The sequence below is a fragment of the Rhea pennata genome, chromosome 5, assembly GCF_028389875.1.
Source record: "Rhea pennata isolate bPtePen1 chromosome 5, bPtePen1.pri, whole genome shotgun sequence".
Lineage (NCBI taxonomy): Eukaryota > Metazoa > Chordata > Aves > Rheiformes > Rheidae > Rhea > Rhea pennata.
Window position 1 is genome coordinate 36,827,662 of NC_084667.1, and position 22,296 is coordinate 36,849,957.

The 22,296-nt window shown below is 41.3% G+C and overlaps 2 protein-coding genes across 6 annotated transcripts in view; both read right to left on the reverse strand.

Annotated features, from left to right (window-relative positions):
* Nucleotides 1–4,686: 4,686 nt before the first annotated feature.
* Nucleotides 4,687–7,620, reverse strand: KCNJ11 (potassium inwardly rectifying channel subfamily J member 11). Its single transcript, XM_062576236.1, has one exon. The coding sequence runs from the start codon at nt 7,618–7,620 to the stop codon at nt 6,418–6,420; it is 1,203 nt and encodes a 400-aa protein (XP_062432220.1). The 3' UTR covers nt 4,687–6,417.
* Nucleotides 7,621–13,220: 5,600 nt separating this feature from the next.
* ABCC8 (ATP binding cassette subfamily C member 8) overlaps nt 13,221–22,296 on the reverse strand; it is a 79,906-nt gene continuing 70,830 nt past the window's right edge. For all 5 annotated transcript variants that reach the window (XM_062576132.1, XM_062576131.1, XM_062576133.1 and 2 more), the window contains 6 exons: nt 21,496–21,574; nt 20,496–20,604; nt 18,790–18,893; nt 17,850–17,983; nt 16,363–16,425; nt 13,221–13,736 (listed from right to left, as the gene is read on the reverse strand). In XM_062576132.1, coding sequence (XP_062432116.1) covers nt 13,599–13,736; nt 16,363–16,425; nt 17,850–17,983; nt 18,790–18,893; nt 20,496–20,604; nt 21,496–21,574 — 627 coding nt within the window. In that variant the 3' untranslated portion in view covers nt 13,221–13,598. The remainder of the gene's footprint in view (nt 13,737–16,362; nt 16,426–17,849; nt 17,984–18,789; nt 18,894–20,495; nt 20,605–21,495; nt 21,575–22,296) is intronic.

Genomic DNA, 22,296 nt, shown 5'->3' on the forward strand with positions numbered 1-22,296 from the left:
TTAACGTGGGGGACCTAACTGGAAACTCTCTGAAGTCAAAGACTCTCACCACCCTCGTTGACTTAGGGCTCAATCTTTGTGCCTTGACCTGGGTTAAGAATAACCAACCAAAATGACCAAGAACACCATCACCAACCCAACACAGCTGTTCACACACTGTGCCTGTTGTCTTTTCAGCAGAACTAGGTTTGCAAATGCAAAAGAATAAAGAGATACCAGCCACTTAAAATAGCAAATGTACAAAAACAAACAAGCAAACGTACAGAAGTTTACAAATGTAAAACAGCAAATCTGCCAAGTCTGTGCACACGTTTTCTGGTAGGTGGTCGTGTTTAGCACCCGTCGCTCCCTGCACTGGACGAAAATGAGGGCAAAGCTTCGCACCAGGGACGGCAAAGCGAAGGAAGAGGGTCATCCGCTGGCGCTCGGCCTCCCCACAGCCGGCAGGCACCTGCCCACCAGGCCCTCACACAGAGGGTCGCCCCCAGGGAGCCTTCGCCGCCCTCGGTGGGGGCCAGGCCGCAGGAGGTGGCTGCGGAGAGGGATGCTCACCTGAAGGAAGGAGAGGGAGGAGGTGACGCTAGCTAGGCCTCCGGGCCATGGTTATCATGGGAACCGGTGGCAGTGAGGGCACAGGGAGGGTGGCCATGAAGATGACGGCAAGCTCGGGGGCACTCGGCTCCTGGCGCACGGTTTGTTTTTTGCTCCCCTTGACCGCACAGAGGCTTTTCTGGTGGGTGGCTCATGGGAGTGAGAGCTCTGGGCTCCTTTCTGGCTCTGGAGTGTTTGGCAAGCGCTGCCTTAGATTTTGGGAGGTCATCTTACCTCCTGTGGGGCACATGCTCGCTGCTGCCCAGAAACCAGCTGCAAGAGAGAGAAAGCACCACAAAGACACGGTTGCCCTTCTCAGTTTGCTTCCTTGCTGAGGTCTTGCTGGCAACTTCAGCCAGAGCAGCATGCACGTAAAAGCCCACTGCAATTTATTTATCCCTCAACACAAAAAGCAAGACACGACTAGAGGGGCCGTTCCTTCTGAGTGAAATACAGGCACCTTCTTGCCCACCGCACTCTGAGGGGATTGATCAGCTCCTCAGCTTGGTACTGAGGGAGCCAGCTAGGAAACCTCTCATAAAGTTGCCATCTGCATTTAAACTCAGTATGTCAGGAACAAGGGCTGACAGATGCAAGCGACAAAAAATGAGTAGAGAGGTTTCATTTATTGTTGAAATCTTTGAACTGAGTCATTCCCATGTGATGGTTCTGTAAAGCTACATTATATATCAAAATGGCAGCATAAGGCAGAAAATTATGCAGCCTCCCATCCTTTGTAAGCAACGAGCAGTGTGAAGAGCATGATGGAGACAGTGGTATGTTGAGCTTCTCCAGAATGTCTTCTGCTCTTTTAATAGTTCTCCTTGGGGGGTGTGGAGGTTTGTATCACATTTCTTTCTCCTGTTGCTGAATCAAAAATAGAGCACTGAGTCACTTGTTACAGGCAGGCGATCACCAGCTACTCTGAACATGCTTCCTGCTGCGGGCCACCCTCATGTGCCTGCTCAAGGCCCCCTTCACACAAGGTCTTCTTCTCACCTCAGTACCAGCTTTGCTTGAGTAAGGACTGGTGTGTGATTAAACCCCTCTTACTGCTACAGCACATGTGCTTTCAGCAGGTTGACAGATGACGCTCTTTGATCCAAAAATTCATAGATATCAATGGAATATTTTCTACTGACTTCGAAGAGCTTTGGGTCAGGGCTGTTTGGTGCGAGACACCCACCTCAGCGCGGGCCAGCTGGCCCTGGTTGAATGCAGGTAACCCAGAAAGCAGAAGTGGAGAGGGCATTGGTCGGGCCTATTTTTAGTGGCAACACCAGTATGAGTGTGGGGAGAGAGAAAGATGTGCCAACAGCAACAGAGGAGCATAAAATGGAGTAATTCCAGAATGCTTTCTCTTCTCACCCCAAAACCTTAAGAGCAAGACTACATTCCCTTCTGCAAAATGAACAACAGGAAATCATCTGTGGTAGCTTATTAATATCCAGATCCTAGAAACAGATATTTCTGTGCTTTATGCAAGGAATTATTGTGAAAGTTGCAAGCTTGGCAATTTCACGGAAATATTTTTGTGTTTATGACATCTATTTTATTCTTATATTGTATTTTTCAAATAAACTCCTGTGCTTTATTGCACATCAAAATTAATCTGTGCTAGCAATACCACAATAATTCTAGTGCAGATGACTTGAGATGCACAAAGAAAGAGTAGAGGAAGAAGTAAAACATGAGGAAACCTCCAGTTTTCAAAGGACTATTAATTATACATTAGTTTTATATTATTAACTATTAATAAATAGCTAACCACAAGAATCGGCCACTGCAAAGCCCTCCTAACACTGCTTCCAGAAGGGCTCTGTTATGACTTGTACCTTGCCCAACACGCAGCAATGTTTGCCCACAGGACCGAGTACGCTGATCATGCCCAGCCTGCATTCTCGCCTTACAGAGAAGCCTGAATTTGGGAGCTGACCTTGTTGCTAATCTATCATAGTATGTAAGTCCTGGCCTTATTAGACTTTCATGCCAGCCTCTCATACTTACATTTTAGGTCTCTGATCTCTCATCTCAGCACCTTCACACCTTTGTGCTAACATTTTCAGAGGAAAGTAATTTATTATTCTTGACATCGCCTTCCCACTTAGTCAGCTGTGGATTTTAAATGCATTTATTTTGTGTACCTGTTTCTCCTTTGCCTTAATATGCAGCCTCTTGAGTTCACTTCTGATTTGTGCATGTTTAACAGGTAGGTTTTCCTACTGAAATACACTGCTATATTTATAATATGCCTTGGGGGATAAAGAAGACCAAATTGGGCTTTTTTATGCTGTAATTTCCTACACGTATGTCACTTGATTTCATTAGGAAACACAGCATGAAACTGATAAACCCAGTGGTTATGTTCTCACTAGCAGTTACTGTAAGTATTTAAAATGACAGCAAATAGCCTAAGTGTTCTCCAGTCTCTGCCTCTGATCAGTAAGACTGATCAGCCTCTGTTCATTCAAACAGCTTAATGAATGCAAATTTGACTGCACTGAACAGTGTGGACTATAAGCATAAACCAAGGTTGTTTTCCTAAAACTAGAACCCAGGAAAGGCAATTCCATGGTCAGAGTGAGTTCCATCATGCCCTAAAATAATTCAACAGTGGCCAGCTACAAAACATATTGCCTCCCCGTGCCTGTGTCCAAGTCCTCCCCCCCATGTCAGGGCAAGACCCAAGTTTGTAGCCCCTGCTCCACTTCCCGCCCGCTTGCTTCTTTGCAGAGGCAATGTGGACCGGTAGCTCCACCTGCCCCCCCCCAAACAGCGATGCCACTTATCAACAGCTAAATGCAGTCTGGTAGAGCAAGCTCAAAAGTGCACTCGCTTTGGACTTCAGAAAACATAGCATTTGCTTATTGACTGAGGACTTTCCTACCTCAGATGATGGCACTGACATGTTCTCCAGAACACTTTGTAGATATGTTTGGTAAACTTTCAGAACACTTTATAAATGGCAAAATGGAAGGGTCCTCACAAATATGTAGTATCACTGTTACAAAATAAAACATTTGCTTGTCTGTGCTCTGATCCTGAAATTTTTTTATATGTTTCAGATGACGAAAGAATAATTTAAAATGAAAAGAATCCTAGTACAGAGTCACCAACATATTAAACTAATTGGCTACAGCAATTTTAATAGTACAAATTCTGCACTCTGCAGAGTGCTATGGGAGATCCTTTTGCTTGGCTTCTTTCTTGCAAAGCTTGGGAAAACTATGGAGTTTGGTTTTTTTAAAAAAAAAAAAGAAAAAGAAAAAAGAAAAGAGACGTAAAAACGTGGTCCTGAAAGCAGCCCAGCAAATGCAAGTTGTTTCGTCCTGTCTTTCCCCTCACCATCTCACAGTGAACAAAAAGAATCTGTGTCTCTGTAGCCCAGATTTCCTTGAGGGAAAAAGAGGTTTGCATCAGTTCCTGTGCACAGTTGCATGGTCGTGCTGCTGAAATTGCTCTGCATTTAGGTCAAATCTTGAAAAGAGCTTTAAAATACTACCAGCTCTGAAGATGTTTTATGTGCGACTCTTCACGTATATCTTACACATTGGAATAGGCACTCAGGAGACTAAGGAGAACCCAGTGATTCAGGTCATTGGAAAACAAACTCTGTGGTATTTTATCTATGATTCTTGTAAGAACAGAATTGTGACAGGTGATAAAGAAGAGTAAACTTTCAAAGGAACAAAAGTATCTAGGAGAAACCCACAGCTCAAGTGTAAGTGCTTTTCAGATGGACAAAGGAACACAGGCAGTAGGAGAAGGAAGGCAGGAAATAGTGTGGCAATTAGACTGAGTCTTACAGAAGACATTTCATCATCAAAATCATTTCGGCATTCCTTATTAAAAAAAAAAGATATTTAGGACTACATGCATAAATATGCCTTTCCAAATGTTCTTTTCTAACTACTTATTAATGTTAGTTTAACTATGTCTTCTTTGTGAAACACATAGCACATTTTCAGAGCTGTACAAATAACAGAATTGGTGTATAAGGAATTTAGAAACTGAATAGGTATTTATTCACTGAAGTGGCAGTCTGAGAATGCCAGTATATGTTCTAATAAAACTGAAAACCACAAACACTAATAATATAATTAATATTTTATTATTTTAAAATATTCTTTGATTTTACCCCAGCATTATTTCATTATAGATGCTTGAAAATATTCCAGAGTCAGTAAGCAAGTTTGACACAATGTTACACTGACAGGTTGTCAAAAAAATTGCCATGTTATTGCTAAAACAAACTACATCAGTATATGTTGTGAGCTGCATAACGGACAAGAACTTGATACTAGAAATCCTTTGAATAAATATAAGTACTAAGGCAACTCAGTGATTGTCCCTCTGCAGAACTTGTGTAACCGGGTGTTGGGTCAGTTCTGTAATGCTTGCTTAGCTTTTAGTTGGACAAAATTTATCTTTTTTATTTCAGTGGCAGTTTGCCCTATTAACAGCATTTTGTTGTTAATATAACTGCCATCTCCTAGTAGCCCTGCATAGAAATAAAAATGCTGCTGTTATTAATATCCCCAGACAGAGGATTTGCAAGAGCATGCTAAGGGGAATCTCTGCTGTTAGCACGGTAGAACCGATGGGGTGAACATGGCTCCTCTATGTTTGCCAGCGACTGCCTGCTCGCGAACTGAACTGAAAACTGAGGCAGGTGCTGGCTGTGTAGAGAGGTCAGGATCTCAGAAACCATTTTCTCAGCAGGGGTGCGTTCCGTGACACAGCATCTGAAGAGTGCCCGCATTGTCTTGCACATCCCTCTCTTCCATAAGCACAAAACCTCCGCTTCTTTTACAGAAAAGCAAAAGGTCTTGCCTGCTACAATCTTTCAGCATTCAGCACTGTCCTTTTATTTACAATATATAATTCTATTTATATTTTCTGATTACCTAATAGAATTTACTCAGACCTAAGGGGGAGATTATTTTTTTACTTGATATGTTACTGCCATGTGGCTCTGCATGTGCATTTGTGGAGAGAATGTTGCCTGCATACATTTAGATAATTAGAATACATAATTCTCCTATTATTAACTAATTCCAGTTGCACACTATCTGCTGGTCTTTTTTAAAGGCAAGACATTGCTTACTGTCCGAAATGTACAGTCCAAAAAGGCATTCTTGGACATTTTACTTTGGAAGTGTAAAGGGGTTTAAAATAAAATAAAAGTAAATATTCAAATACATTTTGTATTGCAGGTGGTAGCAGTGGCTCCATACAATACAGTATGGATGAAAGAAATCCAGAAGTTAATTTCTTTAAGGCATAGAATATAATGGCACAGACACTTCCAGATCTAGTCTTATTTGTGTTATATATAACACTGCCTATCCCTTCTGTGATTATTTAAATTCAACCTAATTAATTTAATAATTATTAGTATTTTATTTTTCTATATTGATGTTCAAGTTTAGAATAGAAAAACTGTTAAAAACTACTGACTTTGGGACAGACACTGCAAAACCCCAAGTACTGCAACCTCCGAGGATACATATACATTTATGTTTCAAGAATATATGCCATTACCTGCAGATTAATCAATGTAAAATGATCATGCAATTAAATATGACAACCAGAATTGAAGTTCAAAGCTGCAGATCATGATTTTCCTACTCCAAGTGCTGCTTGAGATCTCTCACACCTTTACAAAAATATAATTAACATTAGATTTACCCACAATAAATAACACCCAGAACATACCTCGTGCTACCAACCTGAATTTAAAAAAGTAACAGAGCCCATCTCAATGTTTTGAGTTTATGAGATCTTTCAGATACAAAGCCCTAACAGTTTCCTAGACAAAAGGCATCAGGAAGGATCATCGCTTACAGTGAACTTGGGCTTTAGCTTGACAGATCTCTTCCTTATGGTGGCTTTCGGGGACAGCGCCATGGTGTCCATAATGCTCTTGTCCTCCTCTAGTTGCCTAGCAGTGCACGAAGGGGTGGGCACTTTCACTGTGTTGCCAAATTTAGAGTAGTCCACGGAGTATCGTCCATCTTCCTCTGCCACAATGGGCACAAACCTTTGGCCCCAGAGGATTTCGTCAGCCAGGTAGGAGGTCCTGGCTTGAGTGGTGATGCCAGTGGTCTCCACCACCCCTTCTAAGATGACTATGATCTCCAGGTCCTCGTGGTGGTGCAGGTTCATGGGGGAGATGTCGTAGAGGGGGCTGTTCTTGTCTATCACATGGTAGATGATGAGCGGGGAGACGAGGAAGATGCTGTTGCCCCCCACGGGGTTCTCCATCTGGATGTCGATCTGGTTGAGGGGCACAACCTCCCCCTCCAGGCTGGTGGTCTTCTTCACCACTTGCATGCGGATGGTGGCACTTATGATCATGCTCTTGCGGAGGTCGCCCACTCGCAGCATGAAGCAGAGCTTGCCCTCCCGCAGGGCGATGACTGCGTGCTTGCTGAAGATGAGGGTCTCGGCCCGGCGGTGGGCCTGCGAGGTCTTCATGAAGATGCAGCCCAGCATGATGGCGTTGATCACCAGCCCCACGATGTTCTGCACAATCAGCACCAGGATGGCGGCCGGGCACTCCTCTGTGACCATGCGGCCCCCGAAGCCGATCGTCACCTGCACCTCGATGGAGAAGAGGAAGGCGGAGGCGAAGGAGTGGATGCTGGTCACACATGGCACGAAGTCTGCCGGGGCCCCGGCTGCCCCCTCGCCCAGGCCCCGCTGCACGCGGGTGCTGTGGTCCAGGTCGCCGTGGGCAAAGGCGATGAGCCACCAGACCATGCCGAAGAGCAGCCAGCTGCACAGGAAGGACATGGTGAAGATGAGTAGTGTGTGGGGCCACTTGAGGTCCACCAGGGTGGTGAAGACGTCCTGGAGGAAACGGCCCTGCTCCCGGATGTTTTTGTGGGCCACGTTGCAGGCGCCGTTCTTGCCCACGAAGCGCGCCCGCCGCTCCCGGGCGCGGTACCGGGCGTGATCCGGCACATCCTCCGCCAGCCGGGTCAGCACATACTCTTCGGGGATGATCCCCTTCCTCGACAGCATGGCTCCCCGCCGCCGCCGCCGCTGCCGCTCAGCGCCGCCCCATGCCCGCTCCCGCCCTCAGCCGCCGCTCCGCCGCCGCCGGGGGCGGGGGGGCCGCGCCGCGCCGCGCCGCCGGGCCCAGCGGCCGCACGGCGCCGCCGCAGCCCCCGCCGCAGCCGGCGCCCCGGCCCCGCCGAGGCGCTGGGGCCGCCAGGGGGCGCGGGCAGCGCCGGCCGCGCCCGGCGGCCGCCGTGAGGGGCCGGTACCGCCAACGGCCGCGCCAACGGCCGCGGCGCGAGCGCGGGGCGCGGCCCCCCGGGCGCTCGAGGCGGGTGGGGGGGGCGCGTCACGAGATAACGGTCGCGGGAAGCGGTTGGTGCCGAACCGTTAAAACCGTCGGGCCGCGGTGCTGCGCGTCGCCGGTGTGAAGGCGGAGCCGGTCCCGGATGCCTGCCCTGTGAGCTGCGGGTGCGTTGCTTTGTCTTTTCACCTCAGTGCTTTCTGAGCAGCGGGGAGCTCTCGCAAGCGGGCTCCCCCCTTCCCGAGAAATGATTTCTGGAAATGTTTTCTCAAGGGTAGATTTTCTGCCAGTATTTGGCTTCTGTTATGAGCAGTGACTTTGCTTGTGTGATTTCAATTCAGGAAAATATGGTGTGAAATTGGAAACAAAATATTGTTGGGGATTTTTAAAAGGTCCTTAATGCTAAGGGATTCCTGAAATTCACGTGTTTTTTAGGTAAATAGGAGGAAAGCTTTCCTCTAGTGAATGATTCAGGCAGGCAATGGTAGTAAATGTGCTTAAAGAGCCCCAGTCCAGCGAGGAGGAATTAATGCTTAAAGCTGAGCCCTGGAATTAAGGGCTCATTCTCCACTCACATTTATGAAATTTGCTAGGATTGTTTAGCCTTCAACATGGAAGAATTTTTCTGAAACAAGTGAACTGATACAAGCTACTGTGATGGCACTGACTACGCAGGAAGATGTCTACTGTCCAAATAAAAGATGCAAAGGAGTCATCTAGCTGCATGTGGTTACCCCACAACTGGCATGAATTTCCAAGAAAACATTAAAATCACCAGCCAAGGCAACAAGAGACAGGGAACTACAATGTGTATGCGACTGTACAATGTGTATACAAATACATGTATGTACACGGATGTAAGGCTATAGCTTTGTGACAAGATGCATTATGTGAAAACACAGTGGAGTGATTCTTCCCCTGTTTAGCACAAAAAACAATATTCTCCTTCCTGTGCTTACACTAAACGCTCTAAGTACTTTGTGTCTATATCAGTTTGGACACCAAGTCAGTGAATTGCTAAAGCATCCTAGGATAGTCTAAAAAAGAGATTTTTCTTAAGTGTCAGTGGCTCTGAGATTATGTTTTTCCAGTTGCATATATCTGTGGAATTTCCCATCAGCTGTGGCTCTGTGAGTGCTCTGGTATACTGTGCAAGCTGATTTCTGGGCAATGTAATAATACCATGAAGGAGCTTGATGCTTGGGAGCCAGCCAGTAGGGGAGATTGAAATTAACTTTCACTGTCTACTGCTACTGACTGGCCCATCTATGGACTGTAGAATTAATACTCCTGAATAATGTCTCCGAACAGTCGTTATAGGTCTTGCAATTAAATGATAGCTGTTCCTTTAGCATTTCATGTCTACTGTTTATATATAAATTGTGGCATGTCCTTGGACATAGACATTGCCTTTGGGGCAGTCAGTTTCCAGTACACTCTTGTACCTCTTGTTCTGGGTTGCCTTCCTTGCTGCTTTGATAAATAAAACTAAATGACAATGAGGTTCTCCAGCACCTGGCTGCTAGGCCTCTGAACTTAACCAAAAGTGCTTCCCTCTCCCTTTGTCACTTTCTCCTTTCTCTCCTAGACATTTTGTGTGCTTGCTGTATCACCTATACAAAACAAAGTACAAAGGTACACTGTAATGAATGCTCTTTGTCTGAGTACACGGTTTATACACAATTACTTAGAAAAAATATTGTATTTTTTATATTTTTATTTCTAACTGTTTAAAAAATACTTAAATGGATGAAGTAATTTGAAGTTATTTGTGAAAGGCCTGATTCTCCACATGGGAGCTCATAGTTGCTTCTGGCATTTTAAAATGAGCATAAAGAGGTTCTCTGATACCCTGCAGTTCTTCTTGGCAACCTTGTACACTCTTTTTGCAGAGGCAGAAATAGCTATTGAAGAGGCAGTCAGGGCTTTGGTGTCTTTTTTCCTTTCCTTTTCTTTCTTTTCTTTTCTTTTTTTTTTTTTTAATCCTTTTCTAGCCATTATCTTATTCTGTGCTTTTTCCTCCAGAGGGCAGTAATTACATGAACACAGAAAGAAAAAAAAAATTGTCAGGAGCATTTTAAAGAGAATAGAATAGAAAGGAAATTTGGGTAAATTGTTTGCTAGTCTGGTGCTAGGAAGACTGGTGGAGCCTACTGCAGGAAGGACTTTCACATGAACAAGCTCTCCATGCTGGCTTTAGGAATCCTGAACACTGGAGATGTAGAAGGGTGTTTCCTTGTTTCCACTTCTGTTCTTTATTGGGACTGTCACTTGCCTCTTACCTCCTTTTCCTTCACCTCTGATCACTTGTTGGCAGAGATGGGACAGCAAAGCAAGTGGCTTCTGCTGAAATTTAAAATAAAAAGAAGCCCAGTCTCTATGGATCAAGTGACAGATACTTAAAAGAAAAAAAGTGACAGATCTTCTGTGTGAGCCAACATATTTGCGTTAAGAGCTGCTGAACAAATTGGGCTCACAGGAACAATCTGGCACTTGAAGGTTTTAGTATTAAATCATGAGGGGTAACCAGGTCTTTCTAACCACAAAACAGATTTTATATTTCATAACTTCTTTCTTATTTTTTTTCATGACTTCTCTTAATTTTAGCAGGTATCAGGAAGATAATGTTGCAAGAATAGCTATTAAATTAACACTGAGCTGGCAGCGTGGTACTTTGCCTTTAGAAACACTCCTTTCTTTCAAAGACTATAAAGTGCTAGCATGACATAAATTAAGCCTCTCAAAACACTTTGATGTATGAAGCAGGTAGACGGAAGAAAAGAGATCAGACCTGGTTATTTAAGGTCGTAGAGGAAGTTGTGAGTGGAGCTAGGAAGAGGGGCTAATGTAGCAGGCACACTGCCCTTCTTACCCTTCTAGGAAACAGCCTTGCCTTAGAAATGCTTAGAACAGGATGAAGTGGCTACAGTAAGACAAGGTGTTTGTTCTAAAGCTTTTTGTGTAACAGAAACATCTACAGAAGGCAGCAGGGCAGAACAAGCCCTGGTTGTATCTCAGTGGGCAGCCTATCCACCAACACCTTTGGGACACAGCTGAGCCCCACCCCAGAGGAGAAGCGAGCAAGTTTAGACATGGCAGACCCCTGTGGCAATCTCACGCAGCAGCTCTGGGGCTTTCTTGAGCCCACTTTAGTACAGTGCTTTCCTTAATAATGCTTCATTTTCATGCTAAATATATTTGTGAGCCTGATTCAGTAGTGACTTCTGTCTGGCACCAACAGAGGTTTAAAGATTCAGATAATGGCAATGAGCCTTCCACCATTCTCTAGGTCTTTACTGCTCTCACCACAGAAAAATTTTCTTGGACACTGCTTCTGATGGCTGTTGAGACTTCAGTCATTTGGACTCAGGAGGCAGAAGCTCCCTGGGATTTGGCCCCATATTTGGCCCCAAACAAGATTAGATAAAATGTGCTGAGGAAATAAGAAATATATTCAGTCTGAGTGGCAGGTAAGAGGTGTCCATGTTCACACTTATTTATCCACCAAAACAACACTATTGGAAATGCTGCTCTGTGAAATCTAAACTTCAATTACAACGCAAAATTGTGGCAGTTGTATTTGGCACAATTATTAATAGAGTCTTCCACTATTAGTGGTAGAGTGTATCCTTGGCTTCCTTGTATTCTTTTCTGGATAAGCTTGTGTCCAAATCACAGTCTCAAATCTCAGGTCCACTATTAAAAGCATATGAAACCTCATTTTTCCATATTTTTCCTCTTGTCCTTAGGATTTAGGATCTTCCTCAGATGGTTTGTAAAGCTTCTGAGGGGCTCTCCCTGCAGCATGAGGTCTGAGAAGTCCTGCACAGTGATGCATTTTCCTAAGCCTTTACAGGATGAGATACCTGCCTGAGGCCAGTCTGGGGCAGCTCAAAGGCAGCACATGTAGTGCTGTGTGGTGCACAGTACAGTATGCTCAGCACAGGGGCTGAGTACAGCTGCCCTTCTACTCGCCTGAAAGGTTACAGTTACCTGTCTCTCATTTCTTTTCTTTTACTCCTAATAGATTTCTGCTGTCTCAGAGTAAAACCACGTCAATACTTCTACTTCTGCAGCTATTTTTTCTTTGAAGCTGCCTAGCAGAAATGATTGCCTGCAGGAAGGGATCCCTCCCAACAGCTCTTTTTCTTTTTTTCTTTTTTTAATACTCTCATCTGCAGAAGGCAGTGATGGAGCTCATTATTTTATCTGCATAACTATTCTACCTTCCCCACTCTACTATTGCTCATGCTATACTCTCCTATTGGTCATATCATCTCTGGTTCCAGCTTAATGCTCTTAAGTATTGTACAAGTAATAGCAGGCAGATATTGTTGTTCAAATACTGTTATCAGTTCCATAGTGCAGTATTTGCAACAACAGTTCTTCACTTTTCCCTTCTCCCTGCTGCAGTGCTTGAAGAGAATTAATGCATTAAAAATACCATGTAGCCCACAAAAACACTGAGATCTGTTTCTAGAAAATAAAGTCTTTAAAAAATGGATTTCAAATTAATTGAGCAGGCTGAATAGAGAGGAAAAGCTGAAAGCAGTTTTCCCAAATGCAATGAATTCTTCAAAAAAGGGAAGAGGACAAAAATGGATATGAAACTAAAGTTGCTATTAAAAGAATACCAGTGAAAAATTCATTGTAGCCTTCCGTTGGATCATTGACATTCTAACCACTTAGCAATTAATAAATCCTGGAATGACTGGCACAATAAATTGAAAAAGGGCATGGGTAAGTAGCTGTCCAGCCACATCAGGATAATTAGACTGTTTACAAGTTACCTTAACAAAATATTGTACATGTAAGTATACATAATTTATTGGGAAAGCTCAGAGTGAAACAAGAAACAATGTGATAGTGGGTGAAATATGCGAAATTAGGAGACTATGAGTTGAGTTCTTATGGCTCTGAGCTACAGTGAAAGACTTAACAGTGTTTATTCATGAGATTTGGAGAGATAATGAGATGAACCGGTATGTCTGCAGGACTTTGGAAATCATGTGCACTAAATACTGATACTGTATCACAAACTTGTTTTCTCTTAGATTTTTCAGTATTTGGGAGGGATTTTGACTCAGTCACCTTTGGAATCAGTGCAGTGTGACTCAATATGAGTTGAAGTGAGGCAATCTAAGGAAGAGAAAATGAATCAGATTGTAGTTAGTTTCTTAAAGGCATTGAAGGAGCTACAAAGAGACACAAGCAGTAGCAATAAATCACATCATAAAGAAAATGCTTTACATACTTTATATTTAGATATTAAAGATTTACAGTATCATATGATCAAAAGTAGAAGCTTTTGAGAAATACCTTTGGTATATAATTTTAATTTTCCTTCTGCATTTAGTCAACACTGAGCATTATCTACAGTAAGGCTATGATGCATAAAAAAGAACATGGTAATAAAGTAACAGGAGAGGCTTAAGAGTTACATAAAAATTCCATGTTAGCTATATTTGATGTATATTCCCCCAACCATATTTTATGATTCTTTGGTAGCAAAAAGAAAAAAAAAAAAAACATACAAAGAAGAAAGTACATGGATAATTCATCAGTCCTTCAAATGGAGAAATAGCTCCTTTTATTAAAAAAAGAAAACCTCAGTTTTATTATGAAATAATCAACATTTATTTACAAGTAATTTACATTTAAAAATATGAATAATACAACTGTACTTCATATGTTTTTATTACTTATCTGCTTGTACAAAAGAAGCAAAGACACTGTCTTCTTGCTCTAGCAGAACCTCAGGCTTGTCATATTCCAAAATAAGCCCTCTCTTCATTACAATGACCAAATCTGCATTCAGAATTGTGTGCACACGGTGCTAAAAAATCAAAAACAAATATGCCAATTCAATATATTTATCAAATACATAATAGGATAAGATAGACTTTCAGAAATGAACTTCCTATTTATGTATGTTCTTCTCTGGAGATATTCAAAGCCTGCCTGGATGCATCCCTGTCTAACATGCTCTAGGTGACCTTGCTTGAGCAGGGAGGTTGGACTAGATGATCTCCAGAGGTCTCTTCCAACCTTACTGATTCTATGATTCTATCATGTTCAAGTTCGGTAAAGACTACTTTTTCTCATCCTAAATTATTATGCAAATACTAGATAAATAAAGGTAAATATTCAAGCACCTAAATCAGATTTAAGTATCTTGAGTATTTTTGAGGATCTCCCATTAACCCTCTTCCGAAAAAATAATTGCACAAATACACAAATGGTTGTATGCGTTCAGACTAAGTGTGTCCCTAGCTCAGTACCCTGCCTCTAAGAGCAGCCTTGAGGAGGTAGCTGGGGAAGAGTGAGAACAGGTCACCTAAGCATAGCACTGCTCTCAGGCACTCGCTCTTCCAACCCTCAACTACTTCCAGCTCCAGGGATTACTTGAGTGTGGCATGTTCTATAAACTTCAATGGATCTCTCTTCTGAGACCTTGTCCATGTTTCCACTTGAGCTTTCATAACTATTTTGCATCTGCATCTTTTGGCAAATGTCCTTTTTATATACTGATCATCAAATGGTTCTATAGACTCTCTGACAGGCTTCTTGCCCCAATGCATTTGCAGGGTTCATTATTAGTTTTGATTCCATCTGGAAGCTGCCCTCATACTCTTTCTTTGGCCTGCCTTATTGTGTTTTCACATTTAACATGCCAGAACTTATAATTATTTCCATTTTCTTCATTTGGATATGAGTACAGCTTTTACAAGAATGTCTTCTTGTTTCTAATAGTCTCTTTTATTTGTTTAGCCATGCCAGTTTCTTTTTATCCTTACTCAAGTCTTTCCTAATAATTAGTGGCATGCATTGGCTCTGGGATTTTTGAATAAAGTCCTTCAGTAATTTTCATGTTCCTTGTCAGATTCAATTATTTTAGTAGTTTCCTCTTTTAGATTTTTTTTGGGGGGGGGGCGGGGGAGGGCATTGTTTTTAACAAGCATTTTCACTGAGTTTACCTTTTAAAGTTGAATGCAGCTGTGCTGGATTTTTGGGGGCTGAATTATTCCTGCAGGAATAGCTAAACTAAGAACACGGAGAACCCTGTTACATAGTTGCTCTTTACCCATAAGGTTCCTAATCAGATCCTGGGCACCCTCAGTACCAAAAGAACTGTTATATTTCCTTCTATGGCTTCCTGTCTGCTGTTCCATAAAATAATCACTGGTGACATATACAAATCTCATTTCTGCTTCAGTCCTTATGTGACATTTATCTAGTCCAAAAAAGGGAGAGGGGACTGTGGGGAAATGAAATCTCATGTTCTGGTTGTACTTGCTGCCCTTGTCCTCCTGATCTCTTTCTGTGTAACAAAGTTGGTGCTACCGTCCTGGTCAAGTAACATAGATCCAATACAATATTCTTCCTATCCTTCATAAACACAGATTAGGAATATAAATATGGCTGCTTCTATAAAAAAAGAATCTTATGATGTTTCTAACAGAGAATATTCAATTACAAACATACCTCCTGTAGATTGCATTTATATTTGAAAGGTTAAAGCAACCCCAGACCAAGTCAAAATGTTTGTATGAACTGTGCAGTTAAAACTGACTAAGAGAGTGGAAGGCTAATATACAGAAATTCCTCAGCCCATCCCCAAACAAACTGAAAAAGAAACATAAATGCAAAAGCAGCACAACTTAGAGTTTTCATGCAAAGAAATTGGGAAATTGTGTGCTTATTAATCCTGTGCTTTTTGTGTATTGTGTATTGACAATTGATTGAACACAAAATACCACTAGGTAAGTCAGGATTTCTCTTACGTATTTGTAAAGTGAAAAGAAAATTTTGCTGCAAGAGTCCTGAATATAGATTTCTTGATTTAAATGTTATTTATAAATTTTAAGAAACATTATGATTTTATTTCTCTTCCTGAAATACTTCTAGAAAATAGAGGACTGAAAGATACTTACTGATTCTGATATATCTGTCAAGCCAATTACTTTGATTTAGGTCAGATAGTCTCTTTAATAAAAAAATTTATTTTTGGATACTTGAGATCACTGTATAATCACATCAAGAATATGCAAACTTAAATTCAGTCACTGTTAACAGCAATAGAATATTTATTCTTAAAAGCTAGTAAAATGCTCATTTATTTCTTTAAACTCTTAAACAAAATTGCTCTATCCAGTGGCAGAACTATTACATAATTTTAGTCTTCTATAACTGAAGATTATTATGGCTTGAGAAAACTCATTCTTAGCCTTTACAGTAGTCAAAGTCATATCATATTTGAAGTTTGCCTAGAACAAGCAACAGAAAATAGACCACACCCTGAAATCATATCCCTTATAGTTGATTAGACTTAACATCAAGCAACAAATAAATACTGCATTAACAAAAATTAATGGCCAAATTTGTTAATACTGACAGAAATAAACAAATGTAGCATTTCTGATTCTTGTTTGCATTAGAATGGTAGCAGAGATTGCACTTACTGCTATTGTTACCACAGTACGATCAGCAAACGCAGTCATGACTACCTTCTGGAGTATGTTCTCCTGTGTAAAGAGAAACATTTGCTGCTTTTCAAACAACAGAAATTACATGATAGACATACAGATAGCAGGAAGCTTAAATAACCACAGATTATTACATGCTTTTAGTAATCCTTTGTAACAGAAATGAAAAACTAACTCCATGTCAGAACTAATTCAGAGTTGGGTCTCCAGTTAGACAGCAGTGCTTGCTTCTGCCACCCCCATTCCCTGGCTTTGTGCCTGGGCTTCAGTGCCATTGTGCTTTCTGCGCTCGAGAGCAGTGCTCCAGCTCCCAAGGCCCAGGTACCCTGACCTTAGGTGTACAGCAAAGGAAGTGAAAGGAGAATTCACTGTGCTGCCAGGCTGCCAGCACGATGGCACCTCTGCTGCGCATCTTCACCCTGCTAGAAGCCCTGAAACGTCCCAGCGCATTTGGGGCATCCAACACAAAGCGCTGTCAGGGATAAGCAAGGGGGTGTGCTGTACCTGGCATATTTAATAGTAGTGAAGATACTTAAGACAGTGTTAACATGCATAGTTCTCACTCAACAAGTGCTCAACCATGGCTATTTAGAAAACACTGCTGAGTACCAAATTCTGCCTATAAATGTCATTAGCCCAGATAGCTGCATTTGTGATCATTTGGTCTTCAGACACAACCCAAGGGATGAACTGTATGCTTAATGTATCAAAATTCAAAATTCATTTTGATCAGGGCTGTGTACAGGATAATATGCAGCTTACTGACACTCATCAGCAACATTTTATAGCACTAAAAATTGTAATTGTTATAATAACCCCCCTTCGGTTATATTCTTTACTAACAGAATACTGTAATTATGAAGAAGACTCAAACACTTACTATAACAACATAACTGAGGAGAAAAAAAATTAAGAATGTACTGTTCTATTTGGCTAAAATCCAGCTAGTGCATTAATATTTTGTGGTTTAATCCATCTGTCAAATTCAAGAAATTAATGCAATGATCTATTACGTCTTTTCTATGTTTTATTTATTTCCTTGACCCTACTTTCAAGTCTTCTGCTTTCCTGACTTGTCCTTTCCACCATGCTGGGGAAAATTGTCTGGTTGCCAATTTATCCTTCACTGACCATCACAGCTGACCTTCCAAAGCATTGTTTACTTTAGGACATCAGCCTCCCAATAAAAATAACATGCTTCATTTTCTCAATGCAAACGGTGCTTGAGTAACTATTAAACCACTAATAAAAAGATTTAAAAGCTCTTCAGACTAGTTAACCGTGACTCACAACTGCCTAGACTTGCAAACACATCTGTAGTAGAAACGCTGTTTGAACATTACAAAGTAGATAGAATTGTCATCCATGTGTTGCATGTGTCCATTTGTAACTGTGTTAGCAGTTGTCTTCCTCTCTCAAAAAAAAGAAGAAATTGGAAACACACTGTAACTCTGTAAACGCACCGTTGCCATGTCAATAGACGCTGTGGCTTCATCCATGATGAAGATGCTAGTCTTCCGCACAAATGCCCTTGCTAAGCAGAACAGCTGTCTTTGGCCTTGGCTAAAGTTTTCACCACCTTCCGTGACTAGAGCATCTAGAAATGATATAGCAAAACAGTATTTATGGTGTGTAAGTGCAAGTGTGTATGAGAGACAGAACAGAATACAGCACATGTTGGGAATGTAATGTCTCACTTTCAGCATAAGGTTTAGGTAACCTTTCCTAGGTCTGAAGCTGCTGGTGCCATCAATTCTGCATGTTTTATTTCCATTATTCAACATAACCCGCTCTGCCTCGTGTATTCCTTATACCTATTAGATGTCAGAGTAACTAAGGATGTTGCATATTCCCAAGAGTGAGTTTCTCTGGGACACATTTAGCCTAGAACATTGCATGCCCTGTCAAAATGGCATCCTTCACTTTTTACCGTAAGGTTTTATTAACTTACATTTTAACTAATATTTTAAGGGGTTTTTTTTATACAGCCAAATGATTCATACCTTTAAGCTTTATTTTGCCCTTCTGAAATCTTCCTGGACCTGAGTACTATACTCAAGAATGAAAAAGAACATATTCTAGATACTGACTTGTCTACACCTTATTTGAATTGACTATACCTATGAACCACAATACTGGATATCAAAGACATACTGAAATAAAACAGTGATTTTACTGTTGACTAATAGAAACAGGATTCTACCCCACAGATACAGTTGGTAACAGTTAGATGGCTCCAACACTTTTACCTGACGGCAAGCACTTGCTTTTTTGCCATCTACTGCCACCTAAGAAACTTTTTCCTCATCAGCAGTTACTTTTTTAAATAAATCGTAAAATAGAATGAAACAGAAATTATGTGAACAATGGAAGCAGTTTTCTCAAGAAGAAAAGTGTTATTACCTAGCCCCCCAGGTAGTGCTTTCACCACATGTTTGAGCTGTGCTATTTCCAATGCTTCCCACAGCATGCTGTCAGTGCACTTCTTTTCAGGGTCCAAGTTAAACCTACAGTTATATCAATTTAAAAATATCAGTCAATACCAACTTCTGCAACGTACTTGTAGTTTTACTGTGCTTAGAAACAAACTTGGAAATAACTGGAACTAAATGCTAAATATTGGGCCCGATTCTAATTTCCCACTGATACCATGCCAGCCAACTTTGCAGACTTGATTAGCATTTATACCACAGTGATTAATACCAAAATTTGTATCTTTCAGTCAAGCAGAAGGGGAAAGAGCTTCCTGTTCTGCAGATATTTTTGTTCTGAATGAACTCAAGAATGGTGGTGTTTTACTACAAAAAGCACTGAAGAAAAAAAGCTGTGACAGTAAGTTTAAATTAACATTCAGTTTAAAAAATGCCTAAATCTCTCCTTTTAAATCCAGTATGTCCCTTCATTCTTTATTGCTACAGAAATGCTAAATAAAATTACCAAATTTCATCCTAAATTATGAAATGCAAAGCATTCACTACAACAGAATGAATTAATACATTAATTCATTAATTAATTCGTATTTTAATTAATACAAATTTTGCATTAATCAAAAGCTGAATATTATTTTAGCTTGCAAGGGCCCCAAAAAAGGTAGCATCAAATGTTAATCTTACATCACGTTGCTTACTATACAGAATGATAATCAGAAATAAAAGTCAGTGGTGAGACTTCTGTTTACTTTTTACTGCTACTGTATGTCTTTGAATGACCAGTAGTGGCCTAAACAGAGTCTTGAGTATGTAAAATAATAAAGTAAAGGTAGTCAGTCACCTTGCCCTCTGACATGAATGAACTATGCTCTATTCAGGAAAGCAGAGGAGATACAATCTTCAGACCTGTATTAGTCTCGAATCAGCAAACTGGAGAAGCCTGTAACTCATTTTTAAATAAACTCTGAAGATGTTTATGTACAAACTGTAACTGCAGGTCATATAACTCCATACTAAGGATTGTACAGTTCTTTTTTTTTAAGGTAAATGCCACAGATGTAGGGAGGGACCACTTGTTCTAAACTATGAAGCTTTTTTTTCCACTGCCTTATTTTCTCAAAGGAGAAGAAAGAGGAAAAAAAGGAGAAGAAAGAAAAAATTTTTGATCTCACAGATGATGGAATGGGTCAAAGGCTGGAAAAGTAACAGAGGATAGAGGCTCCATGCTAAAATACCCTATATCTCCTCTAGTCCTTTTCATACTGTTCTATTCCCTCTCCTTTTTGTACAAATTTTTCAGTCTGTGCTTTTTCTCTGTCACTTTTTAAGGCAGACAGAAGCAGATGTCTAAGCGATAAACATATAAGAATGAAGGTTTCAAGAACTGCTAGGTGGTTAGTGGTGTTTGACCAGTGGGCTAAGCTGATGATCTGGTCCTGAAAAAAATAGTGATTTTCCTGCTTCCTAGGCATTGAATCATCTCCTGCTGGAGCGCTGCTCAGGCACTGGTGAGGGGCACTCTGGCAGGGATGGGTAAAAAGCACAGACAGAAGGCAGTGATCCTCTGCACACAATAAAGAAGATTACGATTGAAATTTTGCTATCACCAGTTCCATACAAGTCATTATGTGGGATAGTGCAGACATGAACAAACTTTTATTGCTGGTGCTTGCTGCTTACCGGATTGTGCCACTGAATAATATAGGATCTTGGAGAATGATTGACAGCCTGGATCTCAATGTCTGTAATGGAAGCTTTGCAATATCAATGCCATCAATGATTATCCTTCCTATTCAGGAGAAAATGGATAGTCTGATAGACTGTTTATCATACCACACAGCTGCCAGCAAACACAGGGCTCACTCAGTTTTCAAGAAATTACAACAGGAACAGGCCTTGAACTGCACATCCCTTTATTCATCAATGAAACAAATTTTGGTTAAGCAGTGAACACAATTCTCTTGAGACTAAGCCTCAGCTGTGAAGAATACATTTGTAATATTTTATGAATGATTATACACACTACTCATCTAACGCTTACAAACATCTAGCAAACAAGTGAGAAGTTGCTTCAACCAGAGACTGCTTAAGAGGGGAAACATTTCATTTCAGAAAACCAAATCACTATCAAGCACTTTGAAAATTTATTTCCAGGTACAACTGTCTGACTTTGCTTAAGGGGCTGTGGGCAGTGTGTGGGAAACTGAGGCTAAGACTTCTGAGATGCAGAGGAAGACAGGCTGTGAGGCGTGTGGACATGGTGCACGCAATAGGAAGGACATTAGGAAATTCCAAGACAGCAGCCCAAGCTGCAGTTCCCAGTTGCTGTGCCTTCTGGGCCCAGCCAGTCTAGCTGTACCTCATGTGCAAATATTTCCTAATAATTAAGTACTTTTATATTTTGATTCTATTGTTGTGATTTAACAGCATGAAAGGGTGTCCTCTCTCACTGTGTGTGGCTTTTGGACTTTGGTTCTGTCATGTAGAATGAAAATTTTTATTGATCCAAATTATCAAGGGCATAACTGCTAGACAACAAATGATACTGAATTTAAGCAAGGCTGGAGAGAGTATCTCACAGATTCAGTAACTGCACTTCAAAGCTGCTGCTGCTATAGAGAAAGGAGCATCAAAATATCTTCAGGACCTAAGCTTGACCAATAGAAAAGTGTGATCTTACCCTCAAAAGTGTCAACCATTCTGAAAAAGGCAAGAGAGAAGGAAGATTTGCCACTGCCTGTTCGACCGCAGATTCCAATCTGTGACACAGAAAGCAGATGAACATCAACTGAGTGGAAAAGGACAATGCCTATAACTTGACACATGAGAGGAGTGGGTGGAGGAGCTGATCCTCGTGTCCTCCTGCCAGGTCAGTTGAACTGAACTTGCTATAACAGAGTTCCTAAGTTCACCCTTTGTCTTTAGGGGACTGAGACATTTAGGGTTAAATCAAAGCCAGTAGAGGAACAATAGGAGAGTAACACAGAGGAGCAGATGGAGGGCTGGCCAGTGCTGCAGGCAAAAAGCTTAGGACCCTAAGGTGGTGGTGTTGAGCAGGAAGGACACAGTTGGGACTATGGAGAAGAAAGACACCTGAAAGAGGAGAGATGCAAAGTACAGAACAATGACAAGAGTAAGGACAGCACAGCCACATGAGAATGATGGTAGTAGGTCTAGCACAGGAAGGGGCCACCATCAATTTTGGCACTGTGCACTCACAGCAGGGCACTGGGATACTGAGTAGCAAGGTGTAGTTCTAACTTATCACTGTAACATACTCCTAAGGACATCAAACTAAAATGTAAACCCCCCCACAAACTCCTTTCCAGTGCACTACATTAATTAAATAACTTTTTACAGGAAAAAATCTGTGGAGTTCAGTCATTAAAATGTATCATGGTTTGTTGTTTTTTTTTGCAAGTATGCTGTTTCTATGATGTGCTAGTCTGAACAGAGCTGCTCAAAATTACTGCAGTTCTTT

What these genes read in the sequence shown, in the direction of transcription:
- KCNJ11 (XM_062576236.1), bottom strand. Translation starts at nt 7,620, where the DNA reads ATGCTGTCGAGGAAGGGGATCATCCCCGAAGAGTATGTGCTGACCCGG.